A 22,818-nucleotide genomic window follows, 5' to 3' on the forward strand; every position below is an offset into this window, starting at 1 on the left:
GAAAAGTCACTGCCTTGAAAGTGCTTCACTAAGGGATGCGCTCGTTGTAGCGAGTCGCTTCACAATTATATTCAGACACCTGGACTCTTGGTTGTGTGAAGGTTGTCTAAAAAATGTTTTAAGAAGAAGAAAAGAGGAAGATGTTTTCTTTTCTTTTTGGTCCGTCCTATGTTCACCAAAACCCTTCTTATATTATACTTCCTTCATTCGGTATTGTTTGTTATGTTGTGTTTGTCGAAAGTCAATTTGAGTAATTTTTAAAGTTAAATTATATCACATTAATTTGATATTTTAAACAAAAAAATTAGATATTCTAAAACTATATGAAAAGTACTAAAAATTGCAATTTTTTACATATTAATATGATGAAAAAATATATCTTAAAATGTTAGTCAAAATTTTTATAATTTAACTTTACAAAAAAAAATTGTGACAAACAATATCGGACGAAGGGAGTAGTATTCGCAAGAGGCAGAGTTGCAAATAGGATAGTTAATTTGAAAAACCAATTGTGAATTATTATGGCATTAAAGGCCATTAAATCACATTTACATAAACTCCTTTTTTTTTAATGATAAAATCTCTATAAATTAATATAGGTGAGATTATGAAATTTATTATTTTATAGAGATATTTAATCGATAAATTAATATTTATTAATTTAAATAATGATTTGAGATTTGATAAAAATTAATTTTGAATATATTAAAATAATTGTATCTTACTAATTTATGTATCATATTTATTGATTTCACATAAAAAAATATTATACATAAAGTACAACGAATACATGAAAATCATTGTATCTTACTAATTTTGACCTTGTGATGTTGTGGTAATAAAAGCTTTCAAGATGTATTATCGAGCAAATTTTATTGTAGGAATTAGAAGGCTATGAAGTGGGACAAACTGATCTAGCAAAGATCAATGTTTGGATGCTATCAATGTTGCATTCCCTGTTTGGACAAAAAATATACAACTAAAGACAATAGTAAATTATTTTCGACACTGTAAAATTCATTCAAGTAATGTAATCTCAGGGAATTTGAATGAACCTACTTGTGAAAACGTCATTCATAAACTTGAGATCATGGTTAATGATCTCTGTTACCACAATAAAATAGATGATAATAATCTGTTGGATTATCCGAGTGAAAGTGATAATGTTCGGAGGTCCACATCTTAGAAGTAATCGTGGATACTATCGAAAAAAGCAATGTTGATACCTTTGGAACCAGTTGTGCGTAAGAAAATACTTATCGCATCTACAACTCTTCACAATTTTATGTGCAATTCAAAAGACAACACCGAAGCTCATAGATACAATAAGAAAAGTTAGAGATGAGCTTCAACCAAATTTTTTTTTTAAAAAAAAAAATACAAAACACAATAGAATCATACTTCACTAAATTGTCTTTAGATATATTTAGTACTTTTATTGAATTATTAAGTTATGATATTAATGGAACCATATATTTATATATGTATCTTCTGTAAATATATGATCTTATTATCTTATCAAAATTGATGATTTCTTTCATTGGTCCAAATCGGAATCAGATGAAAATATAATTTTAAAGAGATTATTAATTTATCGACTAATAATTATAAAGGTTTTACTTTAATTATAAATTTTATTATCAGATATGTCAATTTGTACAAGATTAGCACTCTCGATATGGACATGTTCCACTCTCTGAAAGTCCAACTAAAACTCTCTTTTTTTAAACGAATATATCTTCTCCTTTCAAATATATTTGATTTGTTTCCTTTGCATTACACTTAATAAAACATAGAATTAACTCAACAATAAAAGATATATAATTAACTCAACAATAGAATTAACTCGATTTTGTTGGAATTTATTTACTTGGGGTGGGGGTATCGAAAAGTGATGTCTTGGTTGATGGTGTAATAAGGTCAAACAAGTTATTCCAAATTCCTTAATCTTGGGGTTAGCATTTTAATCATTTACTAATCCTCTATTTCCTATTACCAATTAGGTGTCCTGTCCTTTGATTATAAGGATAAGAACTGTGAAAAAATCGGAATAAATATATGATTATTTTATCACATGTTAAGTAAAAAAGTTTATTTTGAAATTAGCATCATGGTATCATTTTTATACCATAGTCTATATATATGGGATTAATTAATCCATATATCTCCCAGTATCATTTAAATAAGCTAATGTCAAAATTGAAAGTTAAAATTTATCCAAACTAAAAACACATGTATATTTTATTTTATTTCCATATATCTATATTTTAGTCTAATAAACTTAATATCTTCCAATAAAGATATGTTTACTAAATAATCACATTACTAATTTCCTTTTATTGCAAATAAAACGACCCTCGCGTTCTTTTTCTTACTAATGACACATTTTAAGCCCTTTTTATTTTAATCATGAAACCTTAATTTTGATTTAATATATAATATTAATTGAAATTACTCTTTTTTTAAGACTCTATATAGTTAGTAAAACATGAATATTATTAAATCACAATTTCTATAATAATTTTTTAAAAGTATTATATTGAACAATAAGGCTCCATTGAATGATAAAAATTGACATATGAAATGGGACATAAAGTATGTCTTATAAAACAAAAAATAATTTAATATGTCAATTCCAATCCCTAAAAAAGGAGCCGAAAGCTAATAGCCATTTTTCATGACTTTTTGGTATTAATAATTGACTACCATATGCTATTTTTGTATTGTAAGTATTACATAATCTGTATTTAAAGTTGGCTTTTCTCTACAAAAAGCAAATAAAACAACATTTTCTTTTGTCACCAAAAGAACTCTCTTCTTGTTCAGAAAAAAACCTTCTTTGCGCAGGACGTGGATCTAGAGTATTGGAGGCGTCTTTTAAAAATTTAGTAACTTTTATATAAATTTTATATTATATTAAAAAATCTATTAAATATATAAAAAACATCTTGACTTATGTGCTTTCAGAATCAGAGATATTATTCGAATCTATTACGTATGGTTAATCAGTCTTGAAGTGATAAAAAAATTAGACAACCCCCGAACTACGTAAATCTTATAACAAAAGAGTCACTTTGGTCTAATGATAGTGAAGAAAACCACCTAAGCTTAGCTGCCCTTCTATATAGAAGTTCGATTTCCTTTGGATAGATATAAACAAAAAAATTTTGAAATTATTAAAAATTCATAAATTTCAAATTTTGTTTCGACTTTCATTAGGTAGATCACTCCTCCTCATTTAGTGTGAAAGGGGTCAAATGTCATACTTACCCTTCAACTATAATAAAGAGCATAAATTTGCTCTCCATTTATATATATTTGGTCACAACATAGTTGAAATGTACTTGTCTATTCTTTGTGCTTCACTATATTAGTTGCTTATTAATTTTCATATTTCTTATTTATTGCCAATATATTTTTACATGGTAACATTTACTATTGCTAGTCTTTAATGTTTTGCTATAGCTTAATTGAACTCCTTATCAAATGTCTTGGTTAGCCTGATTTGAGATAATTGAGTATTGTCGCAATTGAATCGTGACAGTATTTTACTAGACATAACTTAAGAAATAAAAGGAAAATTCATTAAAATTTGTCCCTCTAAAATAAGTTATGACATTAATTAAGAAAGAACATTAATTTTTTGTTGATATATTAAAGAATAATATTATTTTATATAAATTGAAATAAATAAAGTACCAATAACTTTTTTGGGAAAAAAATATTTTGTAACATTTGGCATTCATTTTAGGGAAAAATATTGTAGTTACTGATAGGATAGGACATTGAAGATATTAGTACAAATATACAATGATGACAAGGAGCAAACATTGCAGTATAGTACTTTGTATAGATCTCATTAAATCTCCAACAACTACAAACTGAAATTTGCAGTAAATTACATGATCAATTAACATCAATGTCTCTTCATCTTTTATTACCCTTTACCTACCTCTCAAAATCTATCATTTAACAATAGATCTCACATTAAACTTTTAAGAACTTAACATCGAATGTCTGTTTTATCGTAGATTTCGAATTACATTTTGAGAATTTGTCTCTAATAAAAATTTAGGCGACTTCAAATATCAATTTATTTTTCAGGTAAAATACATGTGTAAACACAACTTCAAAAGCTTAGATCTTCAAGTTTTAAGTTTTAAATCTACATATTCCCCTTAAAACACAAAAATAAATGATTGTTCATAGCCCCTTATCAGCAAGAGTCAGAGGTTTGTCTTTGAATCGAACTTGTCACATCAAATTTGTCTAGTACATGTTACAAGAGGATTTATCATGTTCACACTCAAAAAATAACGTCTGTGATTTTCCTTTTCATAAAAAAAAAATTGATTGTTTATTGAACATTCATAACGAAGCAACACAACTTTCTAATGGCTTTTTTGGGTAATTTGACCAAAATGAAATGTATGCAAGTTTATAGTAGTATATATATTAAAAAGTTGTTGGGGAAAATGTTTGTGTAGAATGATAATACTAAATAATTAGAGGGGAAATGATTTGCAACTTTGTGAAGAGAAATGAAGAGAATAAAATTTAGTGGACCAAAAGCAAAAAAGTGTCATGTCTTAAATTTGTAGAGCAATGTCAGATTTAAGGTTATGATGATTTAGTTAATTTTTTTTGTACAAAAACAGTTTGATTTTTCAGCTGAATGATATCTCAATTTTGATTCTTGTGGGGTATGCACCTTTCTCCCTTCAACATAATGTACATCCCAATTTGAAGTTGTAATCTTTTCCATACTATTTTAATTTGATGATGTACTTTTAATTTAATACGTAACTTAAAAAAGTATTGAAGATTTTTAAATTTTATGAATTTAAATTAAAGATATACTTTTTCTGTCTAATAATAGTTATCCATTATCAGTTTGATATAAATATTAAGAAATATTAAATGATATGAGTAATTTTATCAAATTATTCTTATTAAATATAAGTCATCTAAACATTAAATTAAAAATTGAATAATAGTATTTAGTAGCAACAGCAAAAAAAATAGATACAAAATGATAAATTATATTGTGATTTTATAAACTAGACAAACATTGTTGACATTTCAAAAAAATATAGTGAACAAGTAAATATGTACATAGAAAGTATAAAATACATCAAATGTACTTAAATCGTGTTATCTTAAACTAGGGTAAAAGTTAGCATTAAGGGAAAAAGGTTAAAAATGTCATCCGTTTGTATTTTGGTTCAAAAATGTCCTTGTGATCAATACTTTGTTCCAAAAATGCCTTTCATATTATTTTGGGTTTAAAAAATGCTCATTTTTTCAAATAAATATTTATTAGTTTTCTTTTTAGCACATTCTTTATATTTTTTTAAATTAGAAATTTTTGATCTTCAATTTAAAAAAAATGAAAATGAAAATATGTATTATTTTATTATAATTATTTTCTATCGCTATATAAATATAAATTAATGATGGATATACTATGATATTATACATATTACATATATTATTTGTTGATATGATACATGAAGTTATTTTTATTTTAATTGATAAGATGAGATTAGGAAGAAAAAAAAATTCCTTACATTTTAATTTCTTAAAATGATTTTAAAAAAAAAAGAAAACAAGATCATAGTTTTTTCATAATTTAACTAAGAGGAAAATTTGGTTAAAAAGAAAAAATATATATTTATTCGATGAAGGGCATTTATGACCCATTTTAGTAACAATAGGAACATTTTGGACCAAAGTATTGTTGATTCCTTGATTCTATTCTCCTAAAATTTATTCATGATTTGAAAGCCATCAGTGGCTTATTTTTCGAACTAGGGTGATTTAGATGTAGTTTGAGGACATTTTTTTATCCTTTTCCCTAGAATTAATTAAAAGAGTTTGTCAAAAAAAGACATTCTTTTTTAAATAAACTTAATAAATAAGACATATAAATTAAAATAAAAAAATTAAAGTTGGAGATGAGACATATTGAATGGTGCTTTCTAAGTTTTAGGTGTTAAAAGATTAAATGATATATATATATATATTCTTTTTATTCGATATTTGATATCAATACAACTTATATTTATCTTTAAAATAACTTAGTACATTGTATCCAAAAATTAATCAAGTTATTCCCTACAAATATAAATTTATCAGTAACTGAAAGTGTAGTGATATAATACTTGATTTGTTATCTAATTCTATGCACAAAAACCAAAAAGATTGATTAATGATTTTTCCATTTTCTCAAAGATGATGACCTACAAAAAGCATATAAGATACCTTAATTTATAGTTACCAGTATATATATTATCATTACAATTTCCCCACCATTTTTGTTTTTTTTCTATATCTTATGTTTCCCCACAAAAAAATATTTAATATTTTTGTCCTTCCAATACCAATTTGCAAAATTATTGATTTTCCACTTAAATTTGTACTTATGAGATTTTTTGAATCTAATACCCTGATTAGAGTTGATTAGTTTGATTCCTTAAATGTGTACAAAAATTATATATAATGGACTTTTGAGTCTTTAAAATACTGACTAATTGGCTACATACGAGACATATGTCTATGTTTATTTACAAAATTAGAATTTTAAAAAGTCTGAAGTCGTTTGATCACGAGAATTTTTATATATTTTTTACTTTATTTTAAATTTTGTGTTTATTATAAAATTTACAAATTTATTTTGGAGTTCATTCCAAATTTTACAAAGTGCTTCAAATTTGTTTTTCAACTCCATTTTCAGACACATCTATGTCAATGGGCACTACCTTCTAGTCTGCCAGGAGAAATTCAACTCCGAGATTGACACACGCATAGGCATCAATGTTTTTTTGTTTGGCACAACCGGAGGAAAACATCGGAAAAACCACCCCTTTACAGAAATCTTCTACTTACAAAAGTGGTTTAGGATTTGGACTTAAATCGTGTGCAACTCTCAACTCCCCAAAAATGATATTTTTCTTTTATATTCCTTCGTAAAAAATTTAACTTGATCATTGACGGGGTTAAATTTTTTACTGTTCTCATTCCCCTCACTTTTCCCATCTCTTATCAAATAGGGATTTTTTAAAAACATATTTACGTTGTAAAAAATGCACATTTTTTTATTAAAAAAATAAAATAAAAGATGCATAACCACTAATGAGAATACTGAACTAATGACTATATTGATTATTAAAACTAAATATTATTTACGGTATTTCTTTAATATTATGTCCGTTTAAAAAACATATTTAAAAGTATACACACAATTTTCTTTTGACATACATAAACTAAATCTAAACGTAATTAAACATATAAAAATCAGATTTCAACATCTAATGGTATTATAAAAGGCAAATCGAACTGTTGTCCACCTTTTTTGAAACAAAAAAAAGGGGTCACACAAAATAAAATTATCTAATTAAATTGGCATTAAGTAACTAAAATAGTACTCTACTTAATAATAGAGACCTCCAACAGAATTTCACATTTCAAAATTCAAAAATTAAAGAGACACAGTAGAAGATGGAACATGAAATTTACCATTCCATTTTTTTAGTTTTGACTCAGTGGGACCCAAACAACAAAAAAAATGGCATTTATGTAATATAACCAATAATCAGGACCTTTTTTTTAACAACTTTCAAAAAATAAGACTAAAAAAGCTCTATTTGCAGTTTAGTTTTCTTAACTCAGGTTAGTAAAATCACAGTGAGATGATGAAGTATTTAATCATGAAATTTTTGATTTTTTTTTTTTAAATACTCACAATTTTCATAGTCAATTTCCCTATAATGTGAATGTTTGTTTTTAAATAATATATACTGAGGGACATTTATTCCTTGTAAAATTCTTGTTAGTTATTTTTTAATGTATTTTTTCTCTTTTGAACTTGTGGGGTTGGGGGGTTATAGTGTTAGTGCTATTGCTGCTGTCTTGTGCTTTACTTTGTTCTTAGTTCTCTGCTTTCTTTCTCTTCTTCACAAATATTCTCTCTTTTATTTTCTTTAGAGTTTTTTTTTTTTTATTGTGTGTGTGTTAATATTCTTTCTTCTTTATGTTATATTCTTGTTTTGATTCTGTGAAGAGGAAGAATAGAACCAAATGACAATGGCTGATATTTCTCATCCTCCAATGGAACAACTTCAAGACCTTGAGTACTGCATAGACTCTAATCCTCCATGGGGTATATTTTCTCTTTTTTTTTTTTAACTTCATGTTTGGTCTAAACTTGCAGTTTGTGTCTTCATTGGTATTGAGTTTTGTTTGGAATGTGAAAAATCAATGCTGGGGACATTTTTGTTTTTGTTTATTTACTCTCTTTGGAGGAGTGGAGTGGAGTGGGCTCATGGGGGCCATTTAGAATTGATGAGAGAAAGGTTTTACATTTTCAAAGTTGGCAACTTTTGAAACATTTCTTTGGGGTTCTGTGTTTTTGTTTGCCTATAAAGGTGATATTTTTAATTGTCTTTACTAATTGTTTGATGGTTCAAAATGGGGTACTGTGAATGTTGGTTGGTTGGCTTTTGATAAAAAAAAATCTTTTTTGTATTAAAGATTGTAACTTTGACATTTATTTCTTGTTTATGAGTGCTATCTTGCTCATTCTTGGGCTTTTGATGTTCTTCTTTTGTTGTATTAAAGATTGGAACTTTGACATTTTAATTCCTGTTTATGACTGTTATCTTGCTTAATTTTGGGCTTTGGGGGTTGATAGAGGAGATCACTTACCTACCATTTCTTAACAAAAGATGGTTTCTGGTTGGTATTGCAGTATAAGACTTGTTATAAATGTAGTTCAATTCAAGGATATTTGGTAGGTCTAATGGCTGATGAGATCTTTGCTCAGTTAATCTCTAATCAGTTGTTTTTTAGAAGAATGCTGACACATTAGTGCCATTTAACATTGGGACTCGTCTGATTATTCAATTTTTGCGACAAATATAAACTTTTCTTGTGCAGATTATTGTGTATTAAACATGGGGAAACTATTGATAGTATAGAAAAGTTCAAAATATTTAATAGGTTATGCAAGTGTTCTTTTCATTTCTTTTTGAACAGTCCCGCCCCCTAAATTGCTTGGGTTGAGGCGTAGTGGTAGTTTTAGTTGTTGTTAGTACTAATTATTGTTTTTAACTGTCCTGTCTAGCTAATCATTAGACAACATCAGTATGAAGTGTCATCATTATCACCTTGTGTATCTGCTAAAGCAAATTTTTCTTATCTGCAGTTGAAACCATCTTGTTAGCCTTTCAAAATTACATATTAGTGCTCGGCACAAGTGTGATGATCCCCTCAGCGCTTGTACCCTTAATGGGCGGATCAGATGTAAGCTGATCCTTTAGTTATCTTATCATATGTATCACAGTCCATGTGCAACAGTGGAAAGAACTGATATCTCTGTATTAGCATAAAGCAGTGAAATTTCAAGCTCATTTACTCATCAAAAGGATCTGCATTTCTCTATTCAGGGGGACAAAGCAAGGGTTATACAAACGCTACTCTTTGTGGCTGGAATAAATACACTTCTCCAAGCATTGTTTGGAACTCGGTTGCCCGCTGTTGTTGGAGGTTCCTTTGCATATGTCATTCCTATAGTCTATATAATTAGCGACTCACATCTTCAACGAATTAGTGATCCACATGTAGTAAGTGCTTGAACTCGGTCACTTCTCAATCAGATTTATTTCAATGACCAGCAGACTCTTTGAAGGCTAAAATATTTGTTGTCTTTAAAATGCTAAGCCACCATGTTAGTCCTTTTTTTAGACTGATATATACTGGCAAATTCAGCAAGTGAGCTTTTATGTGTTTCTTCTTCCAGTTCATTGCACACAAATTATACCTTCTTTCTATATTTTCTCCGGTGATTGATCTGAAAACAATCCTTATTGCATCATTATTATTATGTACTGCCAAGGCTGCTTTGGTTTTGTAAACCTGGTCAATTGAGATATATCAATCCGTACTTTAGTTCTTTTTCATATTGTACCCATAATCTTCTATGAAAAGATGTTTAAGGATTCAACTGTTCCGCAGAGATTTGTACATACAATGCGAGCTATTCAAGGAGCTTTAATTGTTGCAGCTAGCATACAAATTATTTTGGGATACAGCCAAGTTTGGGGGCTCTTCTCACGGTATGATACTGCTATTTTATTGCTTAGTTATAGAGTAAGTACTTGGTCATATTCTTGACTGGCTTGCTGCTCATTTACAGGTTTTTCAGTCCCCTTGGGATGGCACCTGTTGTGGGATTAGTTGGTTTCGGCTTATTTCAGCGAGGTTTTCCTGCAGTAAGTAGTTCTTGCCACTTTTACACTGGGAAGCCACTTGTCTCACCATTGTTGGAACTTCATTTGATTCTTTTTGAAGTTCTATAAGGCTTCTCTTTATTTTTTTCCTCTTTTAATGAATTGTTTCCTCATATTTGCAGTTAGGGAATTGCATTGAAATTGGGCTTCCAATGTTATTGTTGGTCATTGGTTTGTCACAAGTAAGTGTTGCTTTAAAACAATGGAATATTTCTCACTCATACTCTCTTGAGTTCACTCAAGTAACACATATGTTTTTGCAGTATCTAAAGAATGTTAAACCAATGAGGGATTTTCCAATTTTCGAGCGATTCCCTGTTTTGATTTGTGTTTCCATTATCTGGATATATTCCATTATTCTGACGGCTAGTGGGGCGTACCATGGCAAACATGCTTTAACTCAACATAATTGCCGCACTGATAGAGCAAATCTCATTTCTACTGCTCCATGGTGTGTTTAGTTCTTGGTTTTCTTTTAAAATACAATTATTGATGTGCCCCAATGTTTTTGAACTTCCCTTTGCTATATAATTTCAGGTTCAAATTCCCATATCCCCTGCAGTGGGGTCCTCCTACGTTTGCAGCGGGGCATTCTTTTGCTATGATGTCTGCAGTTGTTGTCTCAATGGTTGAGGTACTTAACAGTCCTGCTTCTTTTCTTCATTCATTTAGCAAACTGACTTGAAATGATTTAGTTGAGGAGGATATTTTACAAACTGCTGTTGGATTGAGGCTTAGTTAATCAACGATCAGTACTTAGTCAAATTTGTCTTTCTGTGCTTCGACTTTTTATTTGAAAGTTTTCTTTAAATTGGATGTTCTGACTCTAACTATGTGCAGTCAACGGGAGCTTATATGGCAGCATCTCGTCTGGCAATTGCCACTCCACCTCCTGCCTATGTACTAAGCCGTGGCATTGGATGGCAGGTAGCTTTTCTTAATTCCTACTTCCTAATTGATGCTAATATTTTGTCGCCAATAATTTCATAACTGTAAAATCAAATTCTCTATTAAGTTGTTCTTATATCATTACTAGGGGTACACTTTTGATCAAATTCATTATTTTCTTAAAACAAATAATTAGTGTTCTAGTTATCATTTTGCAGGGTATAGGCATTTTGCTTGATGGACTATTTGGAACATGCACTGGTTCCACTGTTTCCGTGTAAGAATTCAGGCATCACAATATAGCCCTCTCTGTAGTTTGGGATGATTTATAGGTAAGAAGTAACCATCGCAATTCATTTCAGAGAAAACGTGGGACTTCTTGGATTGACTCGAGTTGGAAGTCGTAGAGTTGTTCAAATTTCTGCTGGATTCATGATATTCTTTTCTATGCTAGGCAAGTACATTCACATTCTATCAAGTATATATTTTCCTAAACACTTTTAATTTCTTCCCTTGCTATTTTTTTCTAGTGTTTGATGTTAAATTTCAGAAATACCGAGATGTTTTAGACTGCACTTTAAGATAAGCTGCTTGCTGTATGCAGGGAAGTTTGGGGCTGTTTTTGCATCGATACCTTTCCCGATATATGCTGCACTGTATTGTGTTCTGTTTGGACTTGTAGGTATGCTATTATTTCTGATAACATAGTTTTATTTGTGATTTTCTCCAGATAGTAAAGTTGGTTTCACTTCTGCAGGCTCCGTTGGATTGTCATTTCTTCAATTCACAAATTTGAATTGTATGAGGAATCTCATAATAACGGGACTATCACTGTTCCTCGGGATATCAATTCCACAATTTTTCAATGAATATTGGTATCCAGCTCGTCATGGTCTTGTTCAAACCAACGCCGGATGGGTGAGTAGTACTATTTAAATCACCTGCATCTGTAATTATATACGTTGGGAGTAAGGTCTGCATACACTCTACCTTCTTCAGACCCCACTTGTGGAGTTACACTAGGTATGTTGTTGTAAAACTGGTCTGAAATGTTGTCATTTTGCTTTGCAGTTCAATGCATTTGTCAACACCATATTCACATCGCCTCCAATGGTGGGGCTAATAATTGCTGTGTTTCTCGACAACACACTGGATGTGGAGAAAGCAAAGAAAGACCGGGGCATGCCTTGGTGGGTGAAGTTCAGAACTTTCAGGGGTGATAACAGAAACGAAGAGTTCTACACGTTACCATTCAATCTCAATCGGTTCTTTCCTCCTACGTAGCAAGGGTGAAAAGCCTACTTCTCTTTTGCAATCAAGTTAACATGATAGAGAAAAGTCTCACAATGGGTCCTCAGGCATCATTTTATTTACAGACTCATGATCACAAGCTAATTTTTGTAACCTGAATTTCTTCGATTTTTTGTGGGCATCCGCTAGCAAGGTCAAAAAGGGAGCTTTGGTGCAACAGTAAAGTTGTCTCTGTCTTACCTATTGATCCCACGTTCAATAGTCAGATGTTCAATTGGTTAAAAAGTGGTGCGTGAACGTGGAATGCTTTGTACACCACCCTTTTTTTTTTGGCTAGCAAGGTCCCAAGTAGGAAATCTATAGAGCTTACTGATCAATGTTGTGTAACTATTGCTCTTTGATGAATAATGAAAAAGAAGTTCTCCCTCACTTCACTTATGTTGAGGGATTCATAGGAGCAATGATTCTTATGTAAAAAAGGAGAGATTTTCTTCAAAACGAATTGTAATTTTGAGCCTCTTTGGACAAGCCTAAAAGATCTGCTCGACTTGAGAGAAAGACTTTTGAAACTTGAAGTTTCGAACATGACTTTTGCTCCCATTCTGTGCCAAAATTTCTCAGTTCCAATAAAAAAAAGTTCATATATAAAGGAACTATTAACCTTAGTTTTAAAACTCTTAAGAATATCAAATTGATCTCATATAGAGCTTATACTTACTGATGCAAAGAGATTATGTCACAGTACAAGATATCTAAAATTTCGGGAAAATCATGCACCATAAATTATAGGGATAATGCCCAAGTACCCCCTCAACCTATGCCCGAAATCTCAGAGATACACTTATACTATACTAGGGTCCTATTACCCCCTGAACTTATTTTATTAATAATTTTGTACCCCTTTTTTGCTTACGTGGCACTATCTTGTGGGCCCAATAGTGGTTGACTTTTTTTTCTGAACTAGTGCCACATAGGCTAAAAAGGGGTAGAAAATTACATATAAAATATGTTCAGGGGGTAATAGGACCTTAGGATAGTATAAGTGTGTCTCTGGGATTTCGGGCATAGGTTGAGGGGGTACTTGGGTATTTTCCCTAAATTATACAGTAAATTCACTCTGGCATACACAACATTAAGATATTTGTTTTAAACAACATGCTTCTACAGAAATAAATGACGTGTTGATATAATTCTTCCAAATATAAGAAGGGATTACAAGGTGGAGAATCAAAAACTCGCCAACAAGGAAAAAGTTGACGTAACAAACAAATTGACATACTAAGCTTCCTTGATTAATTGGTGTGAGTGACTAGGCTAGGCTAGACCAACTTTGTGCTTGAGTTCCAAGACATAACCATAGATTTTGTGAGGATGAGTAAGGGAGTTTGAGACATTCTCAATTTCCATGCATCTTTTAGCCCATGCCACTAGTTTTGGACACTCTGCTTCTATACTGAAGTTTGCACAAGTCTCATAAAGAATAAAACCAACTAGTGAAAGGAACCAAAGCCACATCCACAAAACCCAATTTTTCATCACCACCAAAGTATGTTTTGTCTCCAAGCTCTCCTTCCAATGTCTTGAAGATCTCTATTAACTCCTTTGCTTCCTCTTGATCTTCACCTTTACCACTCCAAACTCTTCTTCCTGTCATATATGCCTGCAAATATCCACAAATAGTAAAGGAATCAGTATTAGTAAAAGAGAAATTGTCTCTTGTTTTTATCAACAACTACAACTATATATCTTGTGTAATCTCACAAAGAGGGATCTGAGGAGAATAAAGTGTACGCAGATCTTATTTTCACCTCAAGGGTGGAAAGACTACTTTTGATGTAATGGAAGTACAACAAACAACAAATAGTCTCACATTATAGCCGATATAGTCTCGCAAAGCGAGGTCTGAGAAGAATAGAGTATACACAAATCTTGTCTTTATCAACAACAATAATATAGCCAGTATAGTCTAACAAAGTAGGGTCTGGAAGGGTAGAGTGTACACAGATCTCATCTTTATCAAGAACAACAATTTAACCAGTATAACCTAACAAAGTGAAGTCCGAAGAGGATAGAGTGTGTATGGATCTTATCTTTACCTCACAAGTGGAGGGGCTAATTCTGTTATAATGGAAGTACAACAAACAATAGGTGGTAATAAAATATTACGATAATCGAGGTACAAATCAACAAATGATAGAAAGATAAAGAAACTACAAAAACAATACTACGATTACTAATATATACAAACACAATCATATGAGGCAAGTTGGATCAAGTCAAAATTGTATCTGGATTATATTTTCTCCCTTGCTTTTTATATGATATTTTATTATAAATAGTTGGTTCATAATACTTATTATTCCCTCAGTTTTTAATTACTTGTTTACTTTTGAATGAACACAACTATTAAGAAATCAATAATTGACATAACGAATTTATCAATTTACCCCTATTAATTATAAAGTGAATGAATTAAGAACTTAATATTTTCAAAAAATTTCAACTTTCTCAAAATTATTAATTGAGGATATAATAGGTAAAAAAAATTGTCATTTCTTGATTTGTCAAAATGAACAAGTAATTAGGAATAACTAAAAGGAAATGTGGACAAGTAATTAGGGACAAAGAAGTATTTCATAAAATCAATGTATAAATTATAATATTTTCCTATTTTACCTTTATGAGTTACTCTCATCGTCCGCTTTTATTTTTTATGGTTTTCTTTTATAGAAACTTTGATCAACATTTTATAATGTATTTTTTCATCATATTGATATGCAAAAAATTGAAATTTATACTACTCTTTGTATAGTTTTTGAATATCTAAATTTTTAGTTTAAAATATTAAATTAATATAATCTAATTTAACTTTGAAAATTAGTTAAATTGACTTTTGAAAAAACGCAACATGACAAATAAAAGTGAATAGAGGGAGTATTAGCCTTAAAAAATATATATTTGACCAATATAGAAAAATTAAATAAATAATTCATATGATTGGTCAAATTAATCAAAATTAATTAATTAATATTCATTGACTGAAAAAAAAAAACTTATTTAATTTTTCATTGCGCGTAAAAAATTAAAAATAATGACATATGAATAAAACTAGGGATTACTTGTCTAAATAGATATTTTCACGAAATGACCAATTATTTGTCCCTCCAATCATCTATGTTGCTTTTACGTCAAAATAGAAAAGATTTAAACTTTATTTTTTGGATTCGCCTGTATCTAATTATTTTTCTTTTTACCTTGCTGATTATTTGTTTGTGTTTATTGTCGGGGTTTGATATTAAAATGGGTACTTTTTGAATCTTAAACATTAAAAAATATGATCTTTAACGACACACAAAAAAAGATATTTACTTATAAATGAGTGAATAATAAATTTTTTGTTAATTTTGCTCAGGTGAATTTTTATCTCTTTTTTCCTCATATGAAGCTATATCTTTTTCTTCAATCATAAATATGAGTTATTCTCTCCACATTTTCTCTTTAATCTACTCTTCATATTTTATATTTTGAATTTTGAAATTCGACAGTCATATATCGACAATTCAAGAAGTCTATATATTCAGTTGAACCAAATGTTTTCAAATGCAAAGAGTATTGTAAAATGAAAATGTCGATGACTCCACATTCAAAGGTAAAAGAATTAAGTTGTCCACTTCAAAATATTTGTATATGCACTTTCTTCTACTTTTTCATACTTAATATTTTGATTATTGTTGATAGTCATGTCGGACTTTGAGAAATTTTGTTTAAAAGTTTTGAAGTTGTGCACATTCAAAGGTAAAAGAATTAAGTTGTTCACTTTAAAATATTTAGATATTCACTTGATTTCTTATTTATTTATTTCAAAAAAATGATAAAATGCTATTATTTTCGACAAACAAAAACATACTCATATATGGAACATAACCATTCTTTTTCATGGGTAAGGTTATCCTCTTTCGATAGTGATACAATAACTTTAGACATTAATACGAAGTTTGTAGAAGATGAAAATCTTCTAAGGATAACATTACTAAAAGAATTTGAAGAAAAACAGTTTGAGAACTTCTAGAGTCAACAACGCTAGATGTGTAGAAATAAAATAGACATTGCTCCGATTCACATGACATAACAATATAGTTTATGTAGTTTTTTACTATTTTTATAAGCAAATAATTAGTGAAACTCTGCTTTATAAAAAAGAATCTCTTAAGTTTTTTTATACTTTCATTATTAAATATGATTCAAAACTATCTTTAAGATTCATGTAATATTGTAATATTAGTTTTGATGAATTTGGAATTAACATAGATTATTTAAATGATGATAGTTATAAATGACAAATTGTCCTTGATGTATGTTTTTATTAAAGAGAAACTCTTTGAGCGTTTAGGATATAAAAGATATTTGTTTCGTTGCCGAACCATTTTTTTTGATTAATTTTTTAAAATATTTTAGTTGCTAATAAAATTGTTTCTGATTAGTCTATATATGAGATTCAAATTGACAAGATTGACCAAAAAATTTCGACCCAAATCAAATTACATATTTAAAAGGGTCGGACATATTAAATGACACAGTACTATCCAGTCCCAAACTTATTACGTATTAAGAAATTTAATGCTGATAATTAAGTATTTCCTTACTTGTATTTGTTTTTGGATTGTGGAAACATAAAAGACATGAAAGATTTATCACAACATCTATGTTAATTTATTTTAGTCATAAATTTAAATATAATTTAACAATAGTGAAGCCTCAGATAGTCGATCACACATCAATAATTTTCAGACGGTAATTCCAAATATTTATATAAAAATCATCATTGGCTTCAGAAGAAAAAAATTAGAAAAGAGATGTAATCGCACGAAACGGCTCTGTGAAGGAATTGAAAAAAATCCATACACAGATTCCTATCAGAATGCGAAACGTTAATTAAAACTTGTTGTTGGCCCAATCATAGCATCGTCGGTCATCGCATTTTGCTACCGTCGACGTGGCATCGGACCGATAAGATGATAAACAATTTTAAAATGGGTGAAACCTCAGAGACCCGTTACAAATCACACACACAGCGGCGGAGCAGAAAGCCACAGATCCCGACCACTGAGCGGAGACTGGAAGGAATCCGATCAACGGTGGATGGGAACGAGAGTGGAAACGGCGCCACCGCTGCTGTTTAAAGTGTCATACGGCACTTCCTATTCCTGGGATGTCTTCCTCATTGGTGCAAAACAGTTACAAATTAAACAAACAAAATATGAAAAAGAAAAGCAAACTAACGATTAGCGAAAATTTCATGAAGAAACAGAGGAAGCCGTCGATGAATGAGGCTGGAGAGGTGAATATCAGTTTATATAGGCAAGTCCAGGTGTATGAAACCCTAATTCTGAAACACTGGACCCGTTTGGGCCTAGATTTTTTTATTTTTCTAGGTAAGAATAAGCATAACGAGGGTAAAAATATCATTTTAAAATTGGCAACTTTCACATATAGCAAATAAAAAATTTATATTTGTATGTTATAGTAAAATTTGCATAATTACGCTTCATAGCAAACATAAAACTGTATAATTCGCTATATATATACCATTGTATAATTCGCTGGCCAAAATTGTATAATTCTCTGGCCTAAATTGTATAATTCGCTGGCCTATTTCGCTGCAATTGTATAATTCGCTATCGTATTTCACTGCGATTGTATAATGCACAATTGTATAAATATTTTTATAAAATTTGTTTTGAATACAATTGAATCGAATTAAAATGTATGTATATTGCATAATTATAAGTGTATAACAAGAAGATTTATGTTTTTCTCTCGCTTTACAGTAACAGAAACACAATATATACACTTCTGTTGTATAAAGCTGGAGAAAATTGTATTTCACTGCAATTGTATAATTCGCAATTGTATAATTCGTTGGTCTTTTTCTCTACAATATTTGAAGTTTAATGTTTGTAAATTGTATAATTAAGTGTATAACACGGAGATATATATTTTTGCATATATATATACAATTTTCTCTCGCTTTATACAAAACAGAAACAGAATTATACACTTCTGTGTATAAAGTGAAAGAGGCGAGCGAGAATGGAGAGTGGCGAGCAAGATTTTGGGAGAGAGACGCTGTCAAATTTTAGCTAACGTTTGCTATGGAGCACAATTAAATCAAACCCTAACTAAAATCCATTTATTTTAGGTAATTAGTTTGCTATATATAAAAATTTTCCTTTTAAAATTCATTAATCACGAACCCTAGCAAGGAAATTAATAATTGCTAGTATTTCATATCATACATTGAAATCATGATTTCAATTTCAAATCAGAAAAAAATCATGTTTGAAATGAATAAATTGTTTGTACAATGTAAAACATTTATTGTTACGATCCGATTTCGAAATTGATTTCTCAACTTTGACAATTTCTGTTAAGTTTTTTGAAAAGGTAATAATTTTGAGTGTTGCCACTTAACTTTTTAGGAAAAATTAAGAAAATCATTAGAACAAATAAATTTTTAAAAGAAATCATTTAAATAAATCAGACTCAGGTAAGAATTCAATTAATTCTCTAAGAAAGGATTAGGTATCTTAAAGAATTCGCTAACACACAGTTGATCAATGAATTTTAAAAAATTGGCTAATTTTTAAAGACAACTTAAATTACTTTTAAAAATCTTGTTGAAAACTTGAATGAAAATCTTCTGATACTTCTAAAAATCTCAAGAATAAATATAACTTAACTTTTATCTATAGTCAAGTTTTGAACAATACAATTAATTGAAACTCACGAACATGGATCAAGGTACCTTATTTAACAACTAAGAAAGTATATAGAAAATCCTGAAGTTATTCATACAAAGTCTTAAGTTATTTTAAAAGACAACTTATTTATTTTAAGGAACTTGACAATTTTATCCTATGTAAACATTTAAACTAAATAGTAAGTTAAAACTTAGAAAAATGAATTCAAAGCTTTTCAATAATTATGAAAGAACATGAAAGGTTCTCAAATTATTCTAATAAGATTAAATTGTCCAAACTTAAAAGGGAGAAGGGTCAAATATGCCCCTAAATAATTTGAAAAGGTTTAGATATACCCTCCGTTTAAAGTTTTGTCCATTTATACCCTTGCCGTCCAACTTTTGGTCTACATATGCCCTTTTGGGCGTTAGTTGACCAATTCAGAATATCCAACTCATTTTACTTTTATTTAAATGTCAAATGTATTTTCCACGTCATTTTTATGTATTATCACTTGACATTTATATTCAAGGGAAAAGGGTCAAATATGCCCCTAAACTATTCAAAAGGTCTAGATATACCCCCGTTTAAAGTTTGGTCCATTTATACCCTCGCGCCCAACTTTTGGTCTACAAATGCCCTTATGGGTGTTAGTTGGTCAACTCGAAATATTCAACTCATTTTACTTTTCTTTAAGGCATAATACATATATTGGACTCTAAACTTGGCTTCAAATTTTAACTTTGACCTTCAACTTTCATAATGCATAAACAGACACTTTAACTATCCAACTTTTAAATAAATAAACACATAAGCCCTACATGGAAAAATACACGAGGACACCCCCTAGGACGAAAAATGACATGTAGGACCCGTGTGTTTATTTGTTCAACTTTATACAAGTTCAAGTGTCTACTTGTGCACACCAAAACTTGAAGGACATAAATATGATTCGAAGCCAAGTTAAAGGACATATTTATGTATTATGCCTTTCTTTAAATGCCAAATGGGATTTCACATCATTTCTATATACTATCACTTGACATTTATATTAAAAGAGAAAGGGGTCACTTATGCCCTAACTATCCGACCTAATTTTAAAACACATATACGACCGTCTTTTAAATAATCTATACAACCCGACCCTTTTTTTATTGCAAGCTGCAGCAGGCGATGATGATGTAAATAACAAAATAATTCACACATATATGAGTGGGATTAGGGGCATAATAGATTTATGTTTATTTTTTTATAAAAAAAATCAACTTAAAAATTTCATTTTTCACCCCTACCCTTGACCCCACCCCCCCACCCCCCACCCCACTACTATCCCTTACACTCCCCCCCCCCCCCCCCCATAAAAAAATTGATTAGTTTTAAAGAAAACTTAAACTTCAAATTTTAATTTTTCACCCCTACCCTCGAATACCCCACCCACCCACTAGCCCCCTACCCCAAAAAAATTAGTATTATTTTTTCTGAAAAAAAATTAACTTCGAATTTTAATTTTTTTCACCCCTACCCTCGAACTTGCACTCCCCCCTCCCCACCACCACCATCATGAAAACATTTTAAGTTTGTTTTTTTAAAAAAGAAAAAATCAACTTCAAAAATTATTTTCTAGTCTAGTAAAAAATAAAAAATATTTCTCAAAAATATTTTCATTCAAAAATCAAACACTAAAATATTTTTCCGAAAAATATTTTCTACTCACCAACCAAACATGAAAAAAATAAGTTAAATATCTACTTGTTTTTCAGAAAAAACATTTTCTAGAAAATTATTTTCTATGAAAAAGATTTTCCTTCATACCAAACACACCCGACATCTATATAATTAATATTATAAGTTATAACATTATTCTTCAACATTCAAATTATAACAATAAAAAGTTACAGGTTATAACATTTTTGAGAAAATGATCAAAATGATCCTTCGTTGCTTTATGTTGATCATTGATATATCATGTGATCTATATTATCCTTAATGTTTCTTCCCCTCTAACGCGGGCCGGAGTGGTGAGCAGTGATACGCTCAAACTTACTTCTCAATTTGAGAAGTAAAGCGGCCGCGTCAAGTAAATAACCCAACTAGTGAGGTTGGGATCGTTCCCACGAGGAAAATAGTCTAGACTTAACTCCAACTTGTTATTACTATTGTTCGGTTGATGACTTCCTTAAAAAGTAAAAGCATAAAAGGGGGGGTTTTTGCACTTCCTAATAAAATAAAAAAAATAACTAACGAACTTGACAGATACACTTAACAGCTTTTAATGTTGAGTTTTAATCAAGTAATCAAAGTAACTAGGGTTTACGTGTTCCCCACAGGTTCGTAACTTGATAATTCTAGCTATAACAATTCTTTCCTAGTATCTTGCATGCAAAGTGATAAGCTATGTATTTCTAAATCCTTGGTCCGGCATCTAGAAAATCTCACTCCGCACCTTGGTCCGGCTACGTGTGTTGCTTTACTAACCCTTATCCTTACCTCATATTAAGCATCATATTCGATATTTGACTCAGTTATTACCTCGTACCAATCAATACTAGCCTATTAGATAGTATACACTAAATCTATGTTAATAATTCTTTTCCTATTATCTACCTCCTTGGTCCGGCAAGTAGCATTAAGGCGAGTTTTAACGTTGATCATCCGTTAAAAAGATTTCTAAGCGAAAGAATTATTAATACATGCAAGACACTATTCTAGAATTGTTATTTTAGCTAGGGTTTATCTCATTATTTGCCTATGGTTCCCACAACCCTAGTTATAGAGTTTAGTTCCTCATATTCATAAACACAATATTCAAATATATTAAACAAGAAGTCATGTACTTACTTTAATGAGAAAGAATAAAGTCTGAAAATTTGCTTGATTAATCAACAAGAGTTACTTGTAAGAATCTCCAACAATCAAAAACTCAGAAAAACAAAGTCTAATAATATGATGTTTAATCTCCAAGAGTCTAACCTCAAAAACGAGGTTTTTCGAACTATTTATAAAAAAATAAAAACCTAATTAAACAAGGATTCTAATTACTGGAAATCTATCAAAACGCGGCTGGGTCGACGGACCACGCGACGGAACGTCGTGGTCATGACAGACCGTCGTGGGCTCCGTCGCCCCATACCTGGTGCAATTCTTCTGCTGCTTTCTTCATTCCCCTCGACGGCAAGTGTGACGGACCGTCACAGGCACGACGGTCCGTCGAGGGTCTTCGTTACCAAATACTTCAACTCTTGGAATCTGGGTATTGGGATCACTTCTCTGATCTTCGCGACGAACCTGCAGGACGTCATATCCATGACGGACCGTCACAAGCTTCGTAATCCCACACTTGGTCAGACTTCCCCATCTTCCTTCAGCAGCTTCTCTACGCTGCCACCTACGGACCGTCACAAGCACGACGGACCGTCATAAGCTCCGTAGGTGGTTTCTTCTTCATTTTTCGCTCAAAATCTCCGCATTCAGCTTTAGACAGATTTCCTGCAAAACAAAGAAAAACTTATATCAAAATTAGCACAAAAAGGCTTTCGGACACAATAAACTTAAGGAAAAGGTATTAATTATACCGTGAAACCACGGTATATCAACACCCTCAACTTAAATTCGTTGTTTGTCCTCAAGCGACGCACTATGACTCACTACAC

The 22,818-nt window shown here is 30.5% G+C and overlaps 1 protein-coding gene and 3 non-coding genes across 8 annotated transcripts; 1 reads left to right on the forward strand and 3 right to left on the reverse strand.

The window, feature by feature from the left end:
* Window positions 1–7,664: 7,664 nt before the first annotated feature.
* Window positions 7,665–12,885, forward strand: LOC101244014 (nucleobase-ascorbate transporter 1). Of its 5 annotated transcripts, none has more exons than XM_004243470.5 (14): window positions 7,665–8,161; window positions 9,206–9,303; window positions 9,447–9,623; window positions 10,015–10,115; window positions 10,196–10,271; window positions 10,412–10,471; window positions 10,553–10,740; window positions 10,827–10,923; window positions 11,130–11,216; window positions 11,396–11,454; window positions 11,540–11,631; window positions 11,782–11,859; window positions 11,935–12,095; window positions 12,249–12,885. In XM_004243470.5, exons 1-14 carry the CDS (start codon window positions 8,080–8,082, stop codon window positions 12,459–12,461), a joined length of 1,569 nt encoding a protein of 522 aa, XP_004243518.1. In that variant the 5' UTR covers window positions 7,665–8,079; the 3' UTR covers window positions 12,462–12,885. The 5 variants fall into 5 exon arrangements, 4 of the variants coding, with proteins under 4 accessions (XP_004243518.1, XP_069143121.1, XP_025887822.1 ...); XR_003247499.2 differs by having other exon boundaries at window positions 7,820–8,161; window positions 11,782–11,855; XM_069287020.1 differs by having other exon boundaries at window positions 7,914–8,426.
* Window positions 12,886–17,175: 4,290 nt separating this feature from the next.
* Window positions 17,176–17,257, reverse strand: LOC112941909 (small nucleolar RNA snoR77Y). Its single transcript, XR_003247558.1, has one exon. It is a non-coding gene; the product is annotated as a small nucleolar RNA snoR77Y (small nucleolar RNA).
* Window positions 17,258–17,279: 22 nt separating this feature from the next.
* On the reverse strand, window positions 17,280–17,434 carry LOC112941922 (small nucleolar RNA snoR2/U65). Its single transcript, XR_003247571.1, has one exon. It is a non-coding gene; the product is annotated as a small nucleolar RNA snoR2/U65 (small nucleolar RNA).
* A 156-nt stretch (window positions 17,435–17,590) lies between these two features.
* On the reverse strand, window positions 17,591–17,655 carry LOC112941926 (small nucleolar RNA U49). Its single transcript, XR_003247575.1, has one exon. It is a non-coding gene; the product is annotated as a small nucleolar RNA U49 (small nucleolar RNA).
* Between the last annotated feature and the right edge of the window lie 5,163 nt (window positions 17,656–22,818).

This window comes from Solanum lycopersicum, chromosome 7 (genome assembly GCF_036512215.1).
Source record: "Solanum lycopersicum chromosome 7, SLM_r2.1".
In the NCBI taxonomy this organism is placed as follows: domain Eukaryota; kingdom Viridiplantae; phylum Streptophyta; class Magnoliopsida; order Solanales; family Solanaceae; genus Solanum; species Solanum lycopersicum.

Excerpts from the sequence above, each read along its gene's own strand:
- LOC101244014 (XM_004243470.5), top strand. The coding sequence starts at position 8,080 with ATGACAATGGCTGATATTTCTCATCCTCCAATGGAACAACTTCAAGAC. Across the intron at positions 9,624-10,014 it reads GAATTAGTGATCCACATGTA|AGATTTGTACATACAATGCG; the intron begins GTAAGTGCTTGA and ends ACTGTTCCGCAG. Across the intron at positions 10,472-10,552 it reads TGGTCATTGGTTTGTCACAA|TATCTAAAGAATGTTAAACC; the intron begins GTAAGTGTTGCT and ends ATGTTTTTGCAG.